This window comes from Tachysurus vachellii, chromosome 21 (genome assembly GCF_030014155.1).
Source record: "Tachysurus vachellii isolate PV-2020 chromosome 21, HZAU_Pvac_v1, whole genome shotgun sequence".
Taxonomy (NCBI): domain Eukaryota; kingdom Metazoa; phylum Chordata; class Actinopteri; order Siluriformes; family Bagridae; genus Tachysurus; species Tachysurus vachellii.
The window spans coordinates 11,982,604-12,003,163 of NC_083480.1; the positions used below are offsets into that span (position 1 = coordinate 11,982,604).

The window sequence follows — 20,560 nt, forward strand, 5'->3', positions numbered from 1 at the left end:
CAAAATGAATACATTGTGCTTTCCGTTGATTGCAGCAATGTTTGTGCAGCGTCGTATTCATTCTGTTTTGAAATGAAATTCGGTGAATATCCACAAACAAACCATAAACTTTCTTAAACGTATGTGTCGGTTTGCAGCTAAACCCAGATCCGCTGCACTGTCATCTAGATGAGAGGCGGCTGGCCGGCTACTGGATGGCATGCAGAACGGTGACTGGCTCTTCGGACTCCTGCGACAGCCAGCTCACACCTTACTGTCTCATCAACAACTTAATTAAGACTCACAACTATCAGGTCAGGACTAACTCTGGTCCAGTCACCATGTCATTCTTGTAACTCTTAAGTGGTGAAGTAGTTTAAGAAGTTCATAGTATGTCAATTATATACAACCTCATGGAAAAAAGGATCTGCTAAATGCAAATGCTCCATAATATGTAATCTTAATGATCTAAATAAATGGCGATCAGAATCCACTTAAATCTGGGGCTACACATTAAATCATTCATTATTGAACACAATATTCGCTTTGACATACTATCATAACAGAATGCTTCACTGTCCAATGATAATTTCGTATTTACACAAACAAGCTCAGTAACCCAAGTTTAATTGTGTACTTTGATTGTTTTATCTTATTTCAGATTGATTCATATGGGAATTTCTGCCGGTAGCTTAAGCAGTTGCCAGGTTCACATGATCCAGCATTAATGTGGTCAAAGCAACATAGGCCAATATATTTATATCATGTTTCAGCAATCAGTCTGAATAGCTCTGTTACGGAGTTTGATTATTGACTTAAAACATGGACTATATTGTATTTGATCTTATTTTTTGTCCTGTAGTTGCTAACTTAAACAATTTATACCTTGAGGTATCACAAATGTGAAAGTAGGACACATGTTGTGTTGTGATGTTGATTGTTTACTTCACAGTAGCAATATTGTACTTAATCTGTCGTGCATTCTTCAATTGCTCAATGTTTGAGTTCAGTTATTTTTTTTTAGTAATCTATGTTATTAATTTTCTATGATCGAGTTTTCTCTTTTAAACGATGTATTCGTTACAGGCTTTGATTGAAGCCTTCATCAAAGACAACATTACACACAACCTGCCCAACAGCTTTAGACACTCCATTCAGCTGGAGCTGCTGCACAAGGTTCAACAAGGGTGAGGCACACCAGTTATACCATATGATCTCATGTCATCAGCTTCTCATTTCTTTTAGTAACCGATTCGGAATTTTAAAAATCTTTATTGAAATATTGTTAGGATTCTGATTGGTAAAAAAAAAGGTGTTGGTTTTTCTATAACAGTTGCTTTGATGTTGTTTCCACATGCAAGGCAAATCTTGGGTTTATGTTAATGTGCTTGTTCTAATACACTATTGTTTGTAAAGTAATATGTAATATTCTTAAATGTTAGAGAAAATAAATGAATAACACGTGTGTAAACAGGGACACGACTCTGGAGGAGGTGGGCTATAAGCTGTGTGTGTGTAATGCCGTACGTGACGCTCTGGAAGGTCAAGTGCTCAGTGTCCGCTTCCACCAGCTGTTGCTCAAACCTAGCAAACGCACCATCAGCTTCCTGCTGGAGGTACAGAAGAGAAAACCTATTACTGACTACCGCTTTATTTCCTTCATCATTTAAGCTTTCTAATGTCTTTCTTGAAGGTATGTACGAGGTCACTGGATAAGGAGCATACCTCAGAGATATCCAAAAGGAAAATGGCTCTTTTTCTTAAGTGAGTACTCTTTTTAGGGTCTGTGTCTTGCTGTCATGGATTGATTGTTTTGTCCTGAAATGCCATGTGCACTTACCACAAATGTTTACACAGGAATCTTTGTGAGAGGTTAGAGGAGGTTCCTCTGGCCTACATGGTTTCGTCCCATAAGCTCTTCATGGAGCTGCTTTCAGATGAGGAAAAGAAAACCCTGCTGGATCAGATGAGGAGACGATCAGCTACAGTCAACCTCAGCGCCAAGCCACTGCCCTCTTTCTATGACATCCCAGGTATGTTAGGTGCTGGAGCCTACGGTTGATTTTATGTTATGATAAAAGTGATCGTTATGCACAGACCATTACGAATATGTATGTATATATATATATATATACATATATATATATATACACACACACACACACACACACACACACACACACACACACACACACACATATATATATTTATTATTTTTTTGTACCAATTTGTAGCCTCTGCTAGTGTGAATATTGGTCAGCTGGAGCAGCAGCTCATTCTCTCCCTGGATGCACGTCAGATCAGACAGATCCTCATCGAGCTCCATGGCATGGCCGAACGCTCCTTCTGGAGAGTAAATGGCAAGGTCAGAAATATAAAAGTTTACAGTGTGTTCATGGGACATTTCACCATAAAATACCTCAAGCCATTCACTTGATAATTCCTAGAAGAGCTGAGATGATCATTTTTTTTTATTAAGATACATTCATATTTTCTTTCATATGAGCAGTTGTTACTGAGTCTGCCTTTATTTTTTTTATATTATGTTTCTACCACATTATGTGCTATGTGTAACCAGTTTGAGCCATTGCTCTAATATACAAGATACAGTTCAAATATATCCATGTTTGAGGGAAAACAAAGATGTCCTGCATATCTAGTGTCTTAATATACTGCTAACAGCAAGCCCTGAGACATAAATTAATACAGATACAAAAGCATGGTGTAGTGTATTTCTAATTAAGAGTAAAAACGATCAGTTACTAGTCACTGCTGCATGGGATTTTATCATTAGACTTTATTTTGTTGTTGGTTTAGCCTCTATCGATGTTGATAAATGCTGCTGCATTGGTTCTACTTGGTTTTCTACTTTGTCTCTAGTGGGAAGTTCCTACAGACTACATAAATGTCATCCTCGCCATTAAGGATAACATCACACGGGACCTCCTGTACATTCTTATGGCCAAAGGCCTTCACTGTGTCAATATAAAGGTTTGAAATTTATCAATGTGTCATTAGTATCAGAAATCAGGATTTTATGCAAAGCTGTATTTTAAATGTAAGACTTTATAGATGTATGCTGATCTATAACATCATTAAAAAAAACATGGTTTTTGAAATTATGGTAAGTATGATTTCATGCGTATACGAAGAATGCATTTGTTTGTTGCAGGACTTTGTTCATGCTCGGCAGCTCTTCTCAGCTTGCCTGGAGCTGGTGACTGAATTCTCGCCTAAGCTGCGGCAGGTCATGTTGAACGAGATGCTGCTGCTAGAGGTGCGAGCACACGAGGCCGAGGGCGGGATGGAAAGACCCCCTTCAGACCTGGTGAGCAGGGTCCGAGGCTACCTCGAGATGAGAATCCACGGTAAGAGAAGCATTTTCCTCACTTCTTATTCATCTTAATATCTCATTTTAGTGCACTTCATACAAGTTACAATAACGTAGTGGTATGTGATGGGAGTTTGTTGTCATTTTTTTCAGATATTCCGCTCCGACAGGTCATCGGGGAAGAGTGTGTGGCATTCATGTTAAACTGGAGAGAGAATGAATATCTCACGTTACAGGTGCCGCAGTCGTTGGTCAACAGCAACCCATACATTAGGGTGAGAATATATTGGTGCTGTTTTATCTGCTTAGTTATTTGGAGGAAATTGGCTTCCTATTTGTTTTCTTATCATTAAAGTATCATTAAAGTCTGATTTTAAGATGCTAATATCTAAAACGGTTGGTCATCTTCTCAGTGTTGTTATTAAGCATGGCATTTCTGGATTGGACAGTATTTTTTTATTTTTTGTCTGTGTAGCTGGGGCAGCTTTTAGCCTCCACCTGTAAGGAGCTCCCAGGTCCTAAAGAGAGTCGGCGGACTGCTAAAGAACTGTGGGAGGTGGTTGTACAAATCTGCAGCGTGTCCAGTCAGCACAAACGGACCAGCGACGGACGAGTCAGCCTCATCAAACAGAGAGATTCCTCACTCGGCATCCTGACCAGGTGAGGCATACAGTCAGCAAGGCCTGGTTAAGTAGGCGCTTCCATTCTGGTGTTTTATGCAACATTTTATGCATTATACTGTGTTACATGGTCGGCTGACTGGATAAATGCAAGAATGAGCAGGTTTACGGAAAAGAAAAACGCCAGTGGAAGTGTTTCTGTGTCTATGTAAATACACCTGACGTGAAGTACATTTGTGAAAAATGTCCTGTTCAGATGTAAAACTATTTAAGTAATGCTGAATCTTTCTTTTTTTTCTCTTCCTATTGCATTTGCTTGCTCTCAGGAGTAAATTCATCACATTTGTCAAAAAACTGCGGGTGAGTTCGTATATTATCCTATTATAACGCTTTCAAAAATGTTTATTATTATTTTAAGATGTAACACTACTAATTATCATGGTTTCCTTCAGGAGCCTTTGGTCCTGACCACACTTATCTCTTTATTTGTGAGACTGCACAGTATTGTAAGGGTAAGTATAAACACACCTGAATTCTTTTATATAAATGTCGAGTTTACCTTAATATAAAATGTAATGTACTTGTAATTTTTTAATTTTTTTTTTTAAAAAAGGATGACATTGTGAATGAAGTGACTGCAGAACACCTGTCCATATGGCCTTCCTCCCTGGCAAAGTAAGAGTCCTACGCCTGCTGACCTTTTTCTATATATTTGAAAAGAGCTTTGCAGATTGAAGATCTGTTTAAGAGCATTAGGTGCAGTCAGGATGGTGTATTCTAATCAAAGAAGCATGGCTGGTTGATGATATTGTGACGCACGTCTTCCAGTATACAGTCTGTTGATGTGGAGGCTGTAGCAGTAACCGTGAAGGAGCTTGTAACCTACGCTCTCATCCTTAACCCCAACAACCAGGCCTGGCTCATCACCCAAGCCGACATATACTTTGGCAAGTGTCGCTGTATAAAATTACTTGGGGATCTCTGCCTATTATTATTTATAATACTGTATAAAATACTAGTCTTTTTTTGTTCTCTCTGAGCAGTGACGAACCAGTACTCTGCTGCCATGCACTACTACCTACAGGCTGGTATGGTGTGCTCGGATTTCTTCACCAAACCCGTCCCTCCCGACGTCTACACCGACCAGGTACAACCAGACGCTATTACAGTTCATCGTTACACAACAAATTCAAGTTTTTGTGCTGTCACAGGACGATAATCAACACTGATGTGTGTGATTGTGCCCTGTGTAATGTGCTCAGAGATCCTCTTACCACCTGAATGTTGATCATTTTCCTGCAACAGCATGTGACAGTGTTTTATTCCTCTTACACTATTACTGATTACATTTTCCTTATCCATTTTTCTCTGCAATTTGGTCACCAGATTGGAACCAGTCATATTTTTATCCGTTTATAGTTGTGGAACATCCCCAAAGCAAGTTATTGTTATCACTTGGCTGCAACTAAGCTATTCCTTGGTAGCCTTTATTTTTACACTCTCAAAATTGGTCACAACTGAGAAGTGCAATATCCGCTGTCCTAAAGGTCCCGTAGCAGAAAACTTAAACGACTTCACCTAGAAGCGCTGAAACTCAATTCTTTCATAAACGGCAAATAAATGACACGTAGAAAAAATGTTTAATGTTGGCCTTGAACTATCTGGAGACGCACCGAACAAATTCTTATGCATTACTTGTATTGCAAAGAACATGTTAATGTAAATCTGGGATGTGTTTTGCAGCTGAATTTCTGTCACAATTCTAGCTGTTAGGATTTTAGAGGGACTTTATTTTGGTTTATTTTACACTGGGCAATGTTTTAACAGGTTCTGAAGAGAATGATCAAGTGTTGCTCCTTGCTAAACTGTCATACTCAGGTAAGGCAGCACACACTGTGGTACTCGGTTAAAGATTTTTAAAAACCGGAAATGATGTAACGATGCAGTCGGTTCCGTAGGTCGCGGTTCTCTGCCAGTTTCTGAGGGAAGTCGACTATATGACTGCATTCAAAGCTCTCCAGGAGCAGAACAGGTATAAAGCCAAACATTAGTTTTGTACTATTAGATTATTCATGCAGTATACAATCCATATGTATGGATAATATAAAGTTTTTATTTATTTCTTTTTTTACTTAAGCCATGATTCCATGGATTCGTTTTATGATTACATCTGGGACGTGACCATCCTGGAGTATTTGACCCGTATCCTTTCACAAACTTGTCCGTGTGTTTAGCCGCTCTGTGAGGACCAAATCACTGGAAATTCATTTTATTAAAAAAATTAAGTGTATTAAAGTGAAATCTGTTGCTTAAGAAGTTACAGTAATATAAAATAATCAGAAGTCAATGTCCAGCCAAAAGTCCAGTGTTTCACTATTAATGAATTACTTTAGTCTTAACTGGAACATTACAGATATTCATCACAAACGGGGTGAGACTGAAAGAAGACAAGTTGCTGTGAGTATCATTTCATTTCACAATCTTTCCCCCTGCAAAACAGGGCTGTTTTATTAAATCTGACCTTTTGTTTGATCATACTCTAGACTTAATATCAAAAACTGCTTCTGTAGCAATTTATTCTTTTTTTTTTGTTGCATGAAATACTTATGAATTTATAAAGCAAAAATATGATACAGATCTACTTTGAGCACAAGTTAAACTGATATAAAACTGAGATTGATTCGAACAGATCAAAGCTATCGGACAGACGGAGCTCAACTCCAGCAACCCGGAGGAGGTTTTGCAGCTCGCTGCTCAGAAGAGAAAGAAGAAATTCCTTCAGGCCATGGCAAAACTTTACTTTTAAAGTAAATTCACAGAGGAAAAAAAAAAAAAAAAAACAACCAAAAACAATTATGTACATTATTTTTTGAAACAAAAATAAATACATTCATTAACTCCAGTATTCTGTAAATTTCTTTTACATATATATACACACACGATTGATCTATGATCAAAATATATCCATATCTACACACACTTATTAAAAAAAAAATTAGAATTACATCAAGAACTTTGTTACCAGATGCTGTTTAACCTTCTGCTAATTTGGACTTTGGGGTAAGAATCATAAATAATTTTCAATAGCATTCATTTATTCTGTACAATACTGCATGTATGACAGAAAAAAATAAGATTCACAGGTATCCAGTCAAACTTAATATTTTTTAACCATTTGACAGTACCATTTACAGGTCATTTTAGTTACATAGCATGGAATATTGCACATTATATATGTGGATATAAACAGCTGTAATGAACCAGCGTTAGATTTAGAGTCAAATCTTACAGGGTCACGTTGTTTACAAATATATTTGACAGTTAAGCTTCATAAGTAATAAAACATCTATTTACAAATTGTACTTGAACAGTGATAGTAATAAAATCCCTGAGGACATGCTTTGCTGATGTCTTAGTGATTTTTTTTCTCCTTTCAGGTTTGAAATTAAACAAAATGCAGTTCATGGAAGTTTTTTTTTTCTTTTCTTTTTAAATATCAACCTTCCTATTCACATTATACAATATATTAATCTCCCAGCTGCTCTGTAATGAAGCCTTGTACAGTAGCTTTAAGCTGTAGGGAAGAGAGAAGCATTGGGTCGTACTGCAGCACTGATCCCTCAGTGTGTGCTGGGTTTCTCGGCGCTGCTCGGTGGTGTAGGGGGAAAGACGCCGCTTGTGGAAATGGTGTGTTTTTGCTGTGCTTCATTCTATTAAAACAAAAAAGTTCATTGGTACAGTAAATTTCTCGACTGTGTTATAAACAGGGTGATATCCATTCATATCAATCATGATTCATTTGCACAAATGTTTGTGTATAGATTCATCATTTAGACAAAGATTATAATCACAAGCTGAAAGGAAGCTGATATGAGTTTAGAATTTTGTAACTTTTAACCTGTGAATTAAATTTTTCTTTATTTCTTAAATATCTAAATATTTAAAAAGTAAAACTACTTTTTTGGTATTAAATATAATTTTTATTTTATAAGCAACATGACTCATGACACACACATGGAATTGTCTTAAATGACAATTTTATAAATTGCCATGAAATAAATCGCCACCATCACATTTCTATCTAAACACAAGCAGGATGAAATGCTTCTCTTACCCCAGGGTTAAAGTACGAACCTATTGCTAAAATAACCAGTTTGTCTGTTTTCCCCTGTAACTCACCAGCATAGACAGGTAGCTGATGTGGGTCTGAATGTTGTGTCGGTCCTCACAAGACACTTTAGCAAAATCTTTAAGCTTTGGGCTCTCATAACCCATCATGGTCTCTATAAAAGGAGCCATCCAGTTCACACAGCTCTCTACTGCCTCCCAGGTCAAACCTGCACCAAGAAGAAAAAGGGCAGGGGGAAAAAAAAAAAAAAAAAAAAAAAAAGGTATTAAGTAAATGTAATCACTTTTCTGTAAATACACGTCAGCATGCGTTACTGTGAACATTCTGCGTGACACAAAAGTGAAACATGGGAAAGGAAGTCCGAAGGCAAAATGATCGTGTACTACAGAAACTGTAATGGGAGTCTTATTTATACAACAGAAAGTGTTTGGATCAGTTTGTCTTTTTGAAACAGATTATGGTTTCATAGGGAAAAACCCTGTGGGGCTGATATGTTGAGTACCACCTAAGCTTCAGTTTGTGCAACTGTGGAAATTCCACCAATTAAAAAAAAGAAAGAAAGAAAGAAAGAAAGAAAGAAAGAAAGAAAGCACTTGAAATCTTGTTCTTACCTGAGACTTTCTGTACAACTTCAAAAGATATGAAGTGGCAAAAGGCAGCTGCAGCCAGCACCCCGTATTTAAACTCCAGTGAGTTGATATCTAGGATGCACAAATCTAAAAGCTGAGAGAAAAGCAGAAGTTATATAAAATGTTAAAATGTTAAATACACCGTCTTCAAAGTGCTCCGTGTTCATACCTGTGTAATCTGTATGTACGTCTCTTGAGAAAACTGTGGCACTAGCAGATTAGTTAAATCGTACACCGAGGCCATCTGTATGTAAAGCTTCATCCATGAAACGACAGTTTCGGGATACAAGTCCCAATTTAATGCCTGTTCAAGACGTGAACATGAAATGCATAAATTTAACAGGACACTTTTCACAGAAATCCAGTATTGTTATTGTATGAATAGGCTGATGAACGAGAATAAGCTTAGCACACATACTTTTAACATGATAAGCTCCATCTGTAGGATCTCCTCTTCGAGACATGCGCCGTCCGTGACGTAGGCCAACTCCGTGAGTTTGGGTGGATAAATTTCCTGCAAGAACATGCATGGTTTAGACTTTATTCCTCTCCTTAAAACAGCGTGAACTTATCACGTTACGTATTCTCCGGCATGGTCTTTACCTCAATTTTTGAAGCGATGAAGAGCGCAGTGATGCCGATGAGCTGAAGCCGCTCCTTTTCCGTGTTGTCTTGAGTAAGCATGAACCGGTCAAAGAAGTCCTGTGCGAGGTAGAATGTCTGTCTGTGAAGCAGATAAGCCTCACATACCTAAAGGGAGGCAAAAATTGCATGTCATTCTATGTGGCTTGTACACAATGACGTAATTTTCAACCCTGGTCTAATAAATTGTTTTAACAGACTCAGAAATAGTTTGTTATGTATATACACATACATATACATATATATATACACATACATACACACACACACATATATATATACATATATACATACACACAGCGTGATGGACCAGCCCCGTAAAAGCAAAATCAGTGTAATTTAACCATTCGGATTTGTACAAAGCACAATAGTAGGTATTTATGAGAAAGGAATGTAAGTCCAGATCTGCCAATGGAAATTGAAGGCTCAACAAAAAATGTGAGATATTTATAGTGTGTTTACCTCCATGAGCCAGTCGAGTAGAACTGCTCTCATCTTGGGCTGGAGTCTCGGATGCCTCTCCAAACTGGTATTACTGTGCTTATACTTAATCTCCTTGCTCAACATCTTAACCCACACGTCCTCTGAACTCCCCCAGCTACAAGAGCAAAAGAAAGAAAATAAACTGTTAATGAGCAAATGCACAAAATACAGCAATAAAGATTTGTTTATTTATTTTATGTGCATTTTTATTGACCACATTTTTTAGCTGCATCTCTGTTCTGGTTTTCTAGCCTACACCTGACTTGTGATTGGAGAAATTTGGTTGATTGATCATTAAAGAAAGTTGGTTGAAATTAACAGCATAATGTTGAAACTGCAAAAAACAAAACAAAAAACTAGAGGTTAATAAGCCTATTATCATGCACTTATGTAGTCAAACTTTGGGTCTTGATTAGCTGGTCAGTAACCAGATTTCTTTATATACACTACACTATTTTTAAACTTTATTTCTTGAGCGAACACCATTTAATTTTTCAGCCATAGGGTTTTGAATGACTTGTCAGCTGGTTGGAAGTATTTCTCGAGCGTTTGCATGCAAATTACACACAACTGTTCTTCAAAGTTTTAATCATTTCGACAGTTTGTCATGGTGACATCACGGCGCATCATTTTAGTCTAAAGTCAACCAACAAGAACATTAGTTCCGTCTAGACTGAGACACGGTTTGAGACGCGGATTGCGACACTTTCTACCCCCACAGATGCCACATCCATGATGTAAACCTAGATGTAGTGTTAGGACTGACCTGAGTCGGGGGAAAGGAGATGGTCTAGAACATTGGGACAAGCCTGGCTGATCAAATGTATCTTGAATCCCATCCATAGGGGTTTCAATTACGACTTCACCATTGCTCGTTCCCTCTTGAACCCTCATGAGGTTCTGTAATGATAAAGATATCCATAAGAGTAATGATCAAAATGTAGAAAATATGAAGCACATAAAAAAATTTCAATTCAATTAATTTGTATAGCGCTTTTAACAATTTCCCATTGTCTCAAAGCAGCTTTACAGAAGTATGGAAACAGAAGAGAGAGAGAAAAAAATAAATAGAAGAAGAAGAAGAAGAAGAAGAAGAAGAAGAAGAAGAAGAAGAAGAGAAAAACAAGCATATACAGTTAAAAAGTTTCAAATTAATTTTAAAAAGATTAACTTAAAAATGTATGATACTATATATATCTATCCCTAATGAGCAAGCCAAAGGTGAAGGAGGCAAGGAAAAACTCCGAGATGATTTGAGGAAGAAACCTTGAGAGGAACCAGGCTCAGAAGGGAACCCATCCTCATTTGGCAGACACACTAATGTAAATAGTGTAAATGTAAGTAATGTCCTTTCTACAACAGTTTATAATAGTGATTAGAATAGAGCTCCCGAGGAACTAACGGGTCATCGTAAACTCTGAGTTCAGCACAGACCCGATTGCTGATAAAGACCAGACCATACAGCTGACTGACACAACAATGGTTCAAAAGAAGGCACGACAGTCTCTGAGCGGCTTCATACACAACAATCCCATGACTGTCTGACCATGTAGATCAATTGCAAGGTGGCAACCAGGCAACAAATAACTAAACAGATTGTCTGATCACTGATCACAGCTGTGGTTTTATTCCAAATTGAGATGTTGGAACATACCTGAGTTTCAACATTTATCATTTTGGCCAGGGTTTTCTTCCTGTTGCATTGCTGTAAACATGAATAAGTTGTTTAAGAGCAACAATCAATAACTCAATAAGCAAATATAACTAAAGTAAAGAATTAAAACAGTCTACAAACCTCCTTTTTACTTTTTGCTCTCTTGTCTTGTCTCTTGTGGGTGGCTCCATTTTTGTTTTTAGCTTGAAGGCGTCTACTATAAAGCAGGAAGGTGGAGAGATTCAGACACACATAGCATATTACACAGCATTAACAGCTTTACAAGCCTTTTCTCACCTCCGTCTGGTCATTATGCCGTACATCAGGGTGTAATGATGTTGAATCTGGGGTTGCTGAAAGCAAGAAAGAGTGAAACATATTAATGTTAATCCAAGCTGAGACTATTAAAGTTCATTGGCTGGATGAAGTCAAGTTAGCTTTAGGGAACAATAGCAAGAGACACATTAGCATCTAAACTTAACATTTACACTGTTTTAATGAAATAACCTACATTATTAGTGAGTTGTGCGATATGTGAACATCTTTGTGGTATTTTCTGACCACTTTGAAGGGAGTATGAGAAACAATTTAGTAGTTTATTTTGCGGTTTTGAAAGTTGGTACGCGCCAAAATGAAGCCGGGTGGCGCAAATAAAGCGGGACCACAGGAACCGGTTTATATTATTAAATAAACATTAAATATACAAACATGCTCCATTCACAAAATCTACAATAGTAGATGTAAAGTCTGGCTGTAAAAATGCATTAAAAATACACTTTAAGTGCTTATGTATTATAAGTATGCATTAGTTTCCCACCGCCCATTCATATCGTCCCTCCAAATCTTCAGCAGGTTTATTTAGCTGCATTACTTTTCACGATTTAAACTTAAATCCAACTTTTTTTTGGCTTATTTAACATTCTGGTTATTTATACATATATATAAAAAAAGTTGTGCATGTTTTTATTTTGCATTCCGGGCACAAAAACATATAATTAGTTCCGAATTGTAGCTCGTTAGCTTAGTAGCTAAATTAGCATATTCGTGCAAAATACTGACACGAAACATTTTATGTTCTCAGTAAACACGCGCTTAAAGACATTTAGCAGAAATACGATTTTATGACGAGTTAGCTCGATGGTGCAGAATTAGACTTCCTACCTTTTGGTGCAGTTTGAAGTGCAGTGAACAACTCGCGCCGGCGCCAAGACTTTATATACAGGGAGGCACTTTGTCTCCTGCGCATGCGCATGTCCGGTCCCGCGTCAATATTTACATTTTATCAGGCCCACGCGCACACATGGGACCACGTGACTAAGCTTTCAAGTTTACAGCATGCGTTAAGTGATAACTTGCTCTGACTTAAACTCTTCAGACAAATTCTAACATCATTATTTACACAACACTCCTTTAAACAACTTTAACCATTTTTTTTATCACTCGTATATTCGACACCCGATCAAATTAAAACAACTATACAAAATACAACTATAATAATAACTATACAACAGTAATAATGTATATTCACGTACGTGTTGCTAAAACGTATCTGCTGTCGTTTCCGTATTAGGAGGAGTTAAAGTAACAGAGGACCCGTGGGCGAAGTGCACGAGCCAATGATAAGAGAACAGGAGGCGTGGCTTTGATCTGCTTTGACCAATGAAATTTCGAAAGTCTATGGCCACGTGCGTTTTGTGGGGAATGTAAACAAACACTGAAACACTGGTCATTCGAGCTCCACGTGGAAGAAACTAGCGAAAGAGAACATGGAAATGAGACCAAAAACAGATTTTATTTTAGCGTAATGTCGATTTTCTCTCTCTCTCTCTCTCTCTCTCTCTCTCTCTCTCTCTCTCTCTCTCTCTCTCTCTCTCTCTCTCGACCTATAGCTAACTGAGGCAGCAAGGACGTGTCTCAAACTTCTTCTTCTTTCGGCTTTTCCCTTCAGGGGTCGCCACAGCGAATCATCTCTCTCCACCAGTGGTGTAGTCCTAAAATAAAAAGTGGTATACTACTACCCCCGCCCACCTCTTAAACCCCCTGTTCCCTACCACGCTGCCAAAACAAGAAAAGAAAAACAACCCACAGAAGTCAATGTTTGCATTTACATCACATTAACATTAATGCCTTTAGACACTTTTATCCAAAGAAACTCACAGTGCATTTGAGTTACATACATTTTATCAGTATCTGTGTTCCCTGGGAATCGAACCCACATCCTTTGAGATGCTAACGTAATGCTCTACCATAATGCACTCCTACAATTATATAAAAACTATTTTGTCATTCAATTATTGCATTGTTTGTTCAGTTACAGTATGTTCCAAACATTTTTTCTATCTATTGTAACATGGACTGTGGAAAAGTGGCATAAGGTTGATTTTTTGATGAATCATCTATTGAACTGCATCCCAATCATCGCAAATACTGCAGAAGACCTATTGGAACCCACATGGACCCAAGATTCACACAGAAAACAGTCAAGTTCAGTGGAGGAAAAATCATGGTTTGGGGTTACATTCAGTATGGGGGCGTGCGAGAGATCTGCAGAGTTGATGGCAACGTCAACAGCCTGAGGTATCAAGACATTCTTGCTGCCCATTACATACCACAGGAGAGGGCAAATTCTTCAGTAGGATGGTGCTCCTTCTCATACTTCAGCCTCCACCTTTCTGTCCTAATTAAATAATTAAAAATCAAGGCATGATAAGATTTTATTTTTGTAAAATAAGCTTAATCTGTAGAGGTCTTTGCCTTTCATATAAGCCACTTCTGATTCCAAATGATCAACTAGAAGTCAAGTTATTATCTGTTGTTCCTACAACTTGGATAGGAGACAAGACTTTTGTCAGGGAGAGTATGGATAAATTTAAAGTAATTAAATATTTCAATATGTTTATGCATTACAGGATTCCTAAAGCAAATATTTAATAGATATAATTTACATATTTCCCCCCTTATAGATTCAGTGTGGAACCTGCACAAAATGGTTCCACATAAAATGCCTTGGGATGACAGAAGCACAAATACCGATCGGACATATCCCTATATTGTGCATTGTGCATTGAGCTAAAGCAAGTACAGAGACCATAGAGTTTAACAGTATCTGTAATAACTCTTATATAAGCAGCAGGATTACATATGTTTGACAAAAGCTGATTTACACATTGAAGTTTACATCACAGTTAAATGTATATTGTTGTATATTGTTTATAATGCAAACAATAAAAATAATCAAAAGGTCTTAATAAGTGTTGTAGTATTACTATCAGGACATCAGTGATATGTGAGCTGAATTTGGTGACAGTACAGTGTATTACAGTGAAGTTATTGAATATAATTTCCATAATAGTCAAGTTATTGATTTTCTTTCATTATGAAAAATCATAAAAATTATACAAAAAGACATTTCAAGTAAGTGTTGTAGTATAACTATCAGGACATCAGTGATGTGTGAGCTGAATTTGGTGACAGTACAGTGTATTACAGTGAAGGTATTGAATATAATTTCTATAATAGTGACGTTATGGAATTGTTTTCATATTTAAAATATCATAAAAATGATACAAAAAGACATTTCCCCAAATTACGTGTTGTAGTATAACTATCAGTGAGCTGAATTTGGTGACAGTACAGTGTATTACAGTGAAGATATTGACTGTTTTTTAGTATTCGCTTTTCGGGTTTTGCACTTTGCAGACAGTCCCTTGGAATCTGTCTCTCAGTCGTCTGTATATAGAGATTTGTGTATTTTGTCCACCTCGGAGGAAAGCTGATTTTGAGGAGAATTGTGTTATAGCTGCCTCTCTACATTACTACGGTGAAAAAGAGGTGTTATTTGTGTAGTAACAGCATTTAGCTCAGGAGTTATTGACTCGGGAAACTCCAATCTGTGAATATGCGCCAACTTTACTTAAGTGTGCTTCAGCATGACACCAGCTTCTGTTGATGAAGTAAACTCTCCTCCCTGTAAACGCTCGGTGAAGTTGGTACACGACAGCTGTCGGGGGCGGGGAAAGGGGGCGGAATTCAAATAAAAATGAACCAATTACAACCAAGTTTTGCGAGTTAAAAAATGCGATGCAGTTAAAGGGGAAGAAAAGACGAGGGTAAATTATGGACGTTTTAAGCAACAAAACAAGTGGGTATACAGCGGGTATATTAAGCCATAGAATATTAAGCCATATAAGTCGCTATACGAATCTAGCCATGGGGGTCACAGTCCAGTGACTTCTGTGCCGGTCCCAAGCCCGGATAAATAGAGAGGGTTGCGTCAGGAAGGGCATCCGGCATAAAACATTGCCAAATCTAACCATGCGAATTGTCAGTAAGATTTTCATACCGGATCGGTCGAGGCCCGGGTTAACAACGACCGCCATCGGCGCCGTTGACCTACAGGGCGCCGGTGGAAATTGGGCTACTGTTGGTCGAAGGAGTAGAGGAGGGAGGAGAGTGCACAGACAGAGAGAGAAGAGGAAAGGTAAGAGTGTAGGACTGAGAATAGGGACTCTGAATGTTGGTACTATGACAGGGAAAGGTAGAGAGCTGGCTGATATGATGGAGAGAAGGAAGGTGGATATACTGTGTGTACAGGAGACCAAGTGGAAGGGTAGCAAGGCTCGTAGTATAGGAGCAGGATTCAAGCTGTTTTATTATGGTGTGGATAGTAAGAGAAATGGGGTAGGTGTGGTCCTGAAGGAGGAGTTTGTGAGGAATGTTCTGGAGGTGAAGAGAGTGTCAGACAGGGTGATGAGTCTGAAGTTAGAGATTGAAGGGGTGATGTTGAATGTTGTTAGTGGTTATGCCCCGCAGGTAGGTTGTGAGTTAGAGGAGAAAGAGAGATTCTGGTGTGAATTCGATGAGGTGATTGAGAGTATTCCCACGGGTGAGAGAGTGGTGATAGGAGCGGATTTTAATGGACATGTTGGTGAGGGGAACACAGGTGATGAGGAGGTGATGGGCAAGTTTGGAGTTAAGGAAAGGAACCTTGAAGGACAGATGGTAGTAGACTTTGCTAAGAGGATGGACATGGCTGTGGTTAACACGTATTTTCAGAAGAGGGAGGAACATAGAGTGACTTACAAGAGTGGAGGTAGGAGAACACAGGTAGACTACATCCTTTGTAGAAGAGGCAATCTGAAAGAGATTAGTGACTGTAAAGTGGTAGTGGGAGAGAGTGTAGCCAGACAGCATAGGATGGTGGTGTGTAGGATGACTCTGATGGTCTGTAAGAGGAAGAGGTCAAAGATAGAGAAGAAAACTAAGTGGTGGAAGCTGAAAAAGGAGGAATGTTGTGAGGAATTTAGACAGAAGTTGAGGCAGGCTCTGGGTGGTCAGGTAGTGCTGCCGGATGACTGGGAAACTACAGCAGAAGTGATCAGGGAGACAGGGAGAAAGGTGCTGGGTGTGTCATCTGGAAGGAGGAAAGAAGATAAGGAGACTTGGTGGTGGAATGAGGAAGTTCAGGATAGTATCCAGAGGAAGAGATTAGCCAAGAAGAAGTGGGATATGGACAGGACTGAAGAGAATAGACAGGATTACAAGGAGTTACAGCGCAGAGTGAAGAGGGAGGTGTCTAAGGCCAAGCAGAAGGCATATGATGAGTTGTACACTAGGTTAGACACTAGAGAAGGAGAGAAGGACTTGTACAGGTTAGCTAGACAGAGGGATCGAGATGGGAAGGATGTGCAGCAAGTTAGAATTATTAAGGATAAAGATGGAAGGGTGCTCACAAGTGAGGAGAGTGTACAGAGGAGATGGAAGGAATACTTTGAGGAGCTGATGAATGAGGAAAATCAGAGGGAAAAAAGAGTAGAAGGGGTGAACTTTGTGGAACAGGAAGTAGATAAGATTAGAAAGGATGAAGTCAGGAAGGCTTTGAAGAGGATGAAAAGTGGAAAGGCAGTTGGTCCTGACGACATCCCGGTAGAGGTCTGGAAGTGTCTAGGAGAGGCAGCAGTGGAATTTTTAACTAGTTTGTTCAACAGGGTATTAGAAAGTGAGAGGATGCCTGAGGAATGGAGAAGGAGTGTGTTAGTGCCGATCTTTAAGAATAAGGGTGACGTGCAGAGTTGCAGCAACTATAGGGGGATAAAGTTGATGAGCCATACAATGAAGTTGTGGGAAAGAGTAGTGGAAGCTAGGTTAAGGAAGGTGGTGGAAATTTGTGAGCAGCAGTATGGCTTCATGCCCAGAAAGAGCACAACAGATGCAATTTTTGCTCTGAGAATGTTGATGGAGAAGTATAGGGATGGTCAGAGGGAGTTGCACTGTGTGTTTGTAGACTTAGAGAAAGCGTATGACAGGGTGCCAAGAGAAGAGCTGTGGTACTGTATGAGGAAGTCAGGAGTAGCAGAGAAGTATGTCAGAGTGGTGCAGGACATGTATGAGAGGAGCAGGACAGTGGTGAGGTGTGCTGTAGGTCAGACAGAGGAGTTCACAGTGGAGGTGGGACTGCATCAGGGATCGGCTCTGAGCCCCTTCCTGTTTGCTATAGTGATGGACCAGTTGTCAGAGGAGGTCAGACAGGAGTCTCCTTGGACGATGATGTTTGCAGATGACATTGTGATCTGTAGTGAGAGCAGGGAGCAGGTGGAGGAAAACCTGGAGAGGTGGAGGTTTGCGCTGGAGAGAAGAGGAATGAAAGTCAGTCGTAGTAAGACTGAGTACATGTGTGTGAATGAAAGGGAGGGAAGTGGAACAGTAAGGTTACAGGGTGAAGAGGTGAAGAAGGTACAGGAGTTTAAGTACTTGGGGTCAACAGTCCAGAGTGATGGAGAGAGTGGGAAAGAAGTAAAGAAGCGAGTGCAGGCAGGTTGGAGTGGGTGGAGAAAGGTGTCAGGAGTTCTGTGTGATAGGAAAATATCAGCAAGAATCAAGGGGAAGGTGTACAGGACAGTGGTGAGACCAGCCGTGCTGTATGGTTTAGAGACAGTGACACTGAAGAAGAGACAGGAGTCAGAGCTTGAGGTAGCCGAACTGAAGATGTTGAGGTTCTCTTTGGGTGTGACAAGATTGGACAGGATTAGGAACGAGTACATCAGAGGGACAGCCCATGTTGGACGTTTGGGGGACAAAGTTAGGGAGGCGAGATTAAGATGGTTTGGACATGTTCAGAGGAGGGAGAGTGAGTATATTGGTAGGAGAATGTTGGACATGGAGCTGCCAGGCAGGAGGCAAAGAGGAAGGCCAAAGAGGAGGTATATGGATGTAATTAATGAGGATTTGAAGCTAGTGGGTGCAAGTGTTGAGGATGCAGAAGATAGGGTTAGGTGGAGAGAGATGATTCGCTGTGGCGACCCCTGAAGGGAAAAGCCGAAAGAAGAAGAAGATAAGTCGTTATACGCAAACAGCCCTGGGGAAAAAGTAAGCATACTCCATATACGTGTATATATACACATATATGTGCCCCGACTACACCACTGCTTTCCACCTATCCCTATCTTCTGCATCCTCAACACTTGCACCCACTAGCTTCAAATCCTTATTAATTACATCCATATGCCTCCTGTTTGGCCTTCCTCTTTGCCTCCTGCCTGGCAGCTTCATGTCCAACATTCTCCTACCAATATACACACTCTCCCTCCTCTGAACATGTCCAAACCATTTTAATCTGGCCTCCCTAACTTTGTCCCCCAAACGTCCAACATGGGCTGTCCCTCTGATGTACTCGTTCCTAATCCTGTCCAATCTTGTCACTCCCAAAGAGAACCTCAACATCTTCAGCTCGGCTACCTCTAGCTCTGACTCCTGTCTCTTCTTCAGTGACACTGTCTCTAAAACATACAGCATGGCCGGTCTCACCACTGTCCTGTACACCTTCCCCTTGAATCTCGCTGATATTTTCCTATCACACAGAACTCCAGACACCTTTCTCCACCCATTCCAACCTGCCTGCACTCGCTTCTTTACCTCTTTCCCACTCTCTCCATTACTCTGGACTGTTGACCCCAAGTACTTAAACTCCTGTACCTTCTTCACTTCTTCACCCTGTAACCTTACTAAAAGCAGGAAATTCCCTAAGTTATGCAGATACATGTTGACATAAATCATCATTATAATGACTACATTTTGCTCTTTAATATTTGAAACTGACAGGTTCAAACTAACAGGGTTTGTGTTTTAGCATAGAATTAGCAAATACTCAAAGATTGGTTATCTAGCATCCAGCAATCTTGTGTGCCTTGTGGAATATTTAATACAGTGATGCCTCGAGATACGAGTGCTATACGAATTTTTTGAGATACGACCAAATTTTTGGCTTGAGATACGAGCAAATTTTTGAGATACGAGCAACAACCACGTGTGCTCTGATCCGTTTTAATCGTTGGATCCGTTAAAAAAATTTAACTTGTGCGACTACACAGCATGGGGGGCACGGTGGTTTAGTGGTTAGCACGTTCGCCTCACACCTCCAGGGTCGGGGTTCGATACCCGCCTCCACCTTGTGTGTGTGGAGTTTGCATGTTCTCCCCGTGCCTCGGGGGTTTCCTCCGGGTACTCCGGTTTCCTCCCCCGGTCCAAAGACATGCATGGTAGGTTGATTGGCATCTCTGGAAAATTGTCCCTAGTGTGTGATTGTGTGAGTGAATGAGAGAGTGTGTGTGCCCTGCGATGGGTTGGCACTCCGTCCAGGGTGTATCCTGCCTTGATGCCCGATGACGCCTGAGATAGGCACAGGCTCCCCGTGACCCGAGGTAGTTCGGATAAGCGGTAGAAGATGAATGAATGAATGAAACTACACAGCATCTGATATGCCGACCGGACAGGTTTTTATTAAAACTACCGGCAGATGTTAGTGAGGGAAGAGTGACAAAAAAGGCAAAAACAAGTGAAGAGAAAAGCGATGAAGAAAATTAAGCAAAATTAATGTAAAGAAAACAGAAATTGTAGCAATTAAGTTCAGTTACTGTAAGTTAAGAGAATTTCAGTTCTGTCAGGACCACTTTGTCAAATGAGAATTTATTAGATGATATTGTAACGGCCACTTTAATATTGTGATATTTTGTGTTACTGTGCCTTTATGAGAGTTCTGTTGACGAGTGCGCTTGGACTGGTGGATGCGCATGTGCCAGGGGGGAACTAGAGCGAAGC

General features: G+C 39.6%; 2 protein-coding genes across 4 annotated transcripts in view; one reads left to right on the plus strand and one right to left on the minus strand.

The window, feature by feature from the left end:
- Nucleotides 1-6,806, plus strand: part of ints8 (integrator complex subunit 8) — a 16,246-nt gene extending 9,440 nt beyond the window's left edge. For both annotated transcript variants that reach the window (XM_060897224.1, XM_060897223.1), the window contains exons 9-28: nt 138-293; nt 1,066-1,166; nt 1,454-1,595; nt 1,673-1,743; nt 1,837-2,012; nt 2,214-2,344; nt 2,860-2,970; nt 3,152-3,347; nt 3,464-3,585; nt 3,786-3,970; nt 4,257-4,290; nt 4,383-4,442; nt 4,544-4,605; nt 4,759-4,877; nt 4,974-5,077; nt 5,758-5,808; nt 5,889-5,962; nt 6,068-6,132; nt 6,344-6,387; nt 6,620-6,806. In XM_060897224.1, the coding sequence (XP_060753207.1) occupies nt 138-293; nt 1,066-1,166; nt 1,454-1,595; nt 1,673-1,743; nt 1,837-2,012; nt 2,214-2,344; nt 2,860-2,970; nt 3,152-3,347; nt 3,464-3,585; nt 3,786-3,970; nt 4,257-4,290; nt 4,383-4,442; nt 4,544-4,605; nt 4,759-4,877; nt 4,974-5,077; nt 5,758-5,808; nt 5,889-5,962; nt 6,068-6,132; nt 6,344-6,387; nt 6,620-6,736 (2,121 nt within the window). In that variant the 3' untranslated portion in view covers nt 6,737-6,806. The remainder of the gene's footprint in view (nt 1-137; nt 294-1,065; nt 1,167-1,453; nt 1,596-1,672; nt 1,744-1,836; nt 2,013-2,213; nt 2,345-2,859; nt 2,971-3,151; nt 3,348-3,463; nt 3,586-3,785; nt 3,971-4,256; nt 4,291-4,382; nt 4,443-4,543; nt 4,606-4,758; nt 4,878-4,973; nt 5,078-5,757; nt 5,809-5,888; nt 5,963-6,067; nt 6,133-6,343; nt 6,388-6,619) is intronic.
- Nucleotides 6,807-6,898: 92 nt separating this feature from the next.
- Nucleotides 6,899-12,903, minus strand: LOC132864027 (G1/S-specific cyclin-E2-like). 2 transcript variants are annotated; one of them, XM_060897227.1, is made up of 12 exons: nt 12,629-12,903; nt 11,765-11,820; nt 11,609-11,681; nt 11,468-11,518; nt 10,580-10,713; nt 9,793-9,928; nt 9,292-9,438; nt 9,107-9,202; nt 8,858-8,992; nt 8,671-8,782; nt 8,110-8,267; nt 6,899-7,640 (listed from the first exon to the last, which is right to left on the minus strand). In XM_060897227.1, exons 2-12 carry the CDS (start codon nt 11,788-11,790, stop codon nt 7,551-7,553), a joined length of 1,158 nt encoding a protein of 385 aa, XP_060753210.1. In that variant the 5' UTR covers nt 11,791-11,820; nt 12,629-12,903; the 3' UTR covers nt 6,899-7,550. The 2 variants fall into 2 exon arrangements, with proteins under 2 accessions (XP_060753210.1, XP_060753208.1); XM_060897225.1 differs by having other exon boundaries at nt 11,609-11,684; nt 12,629-12,901.
- Between the last annotated feature and the right edge of the window lie 7,657 nt (nt 12,904-20,560).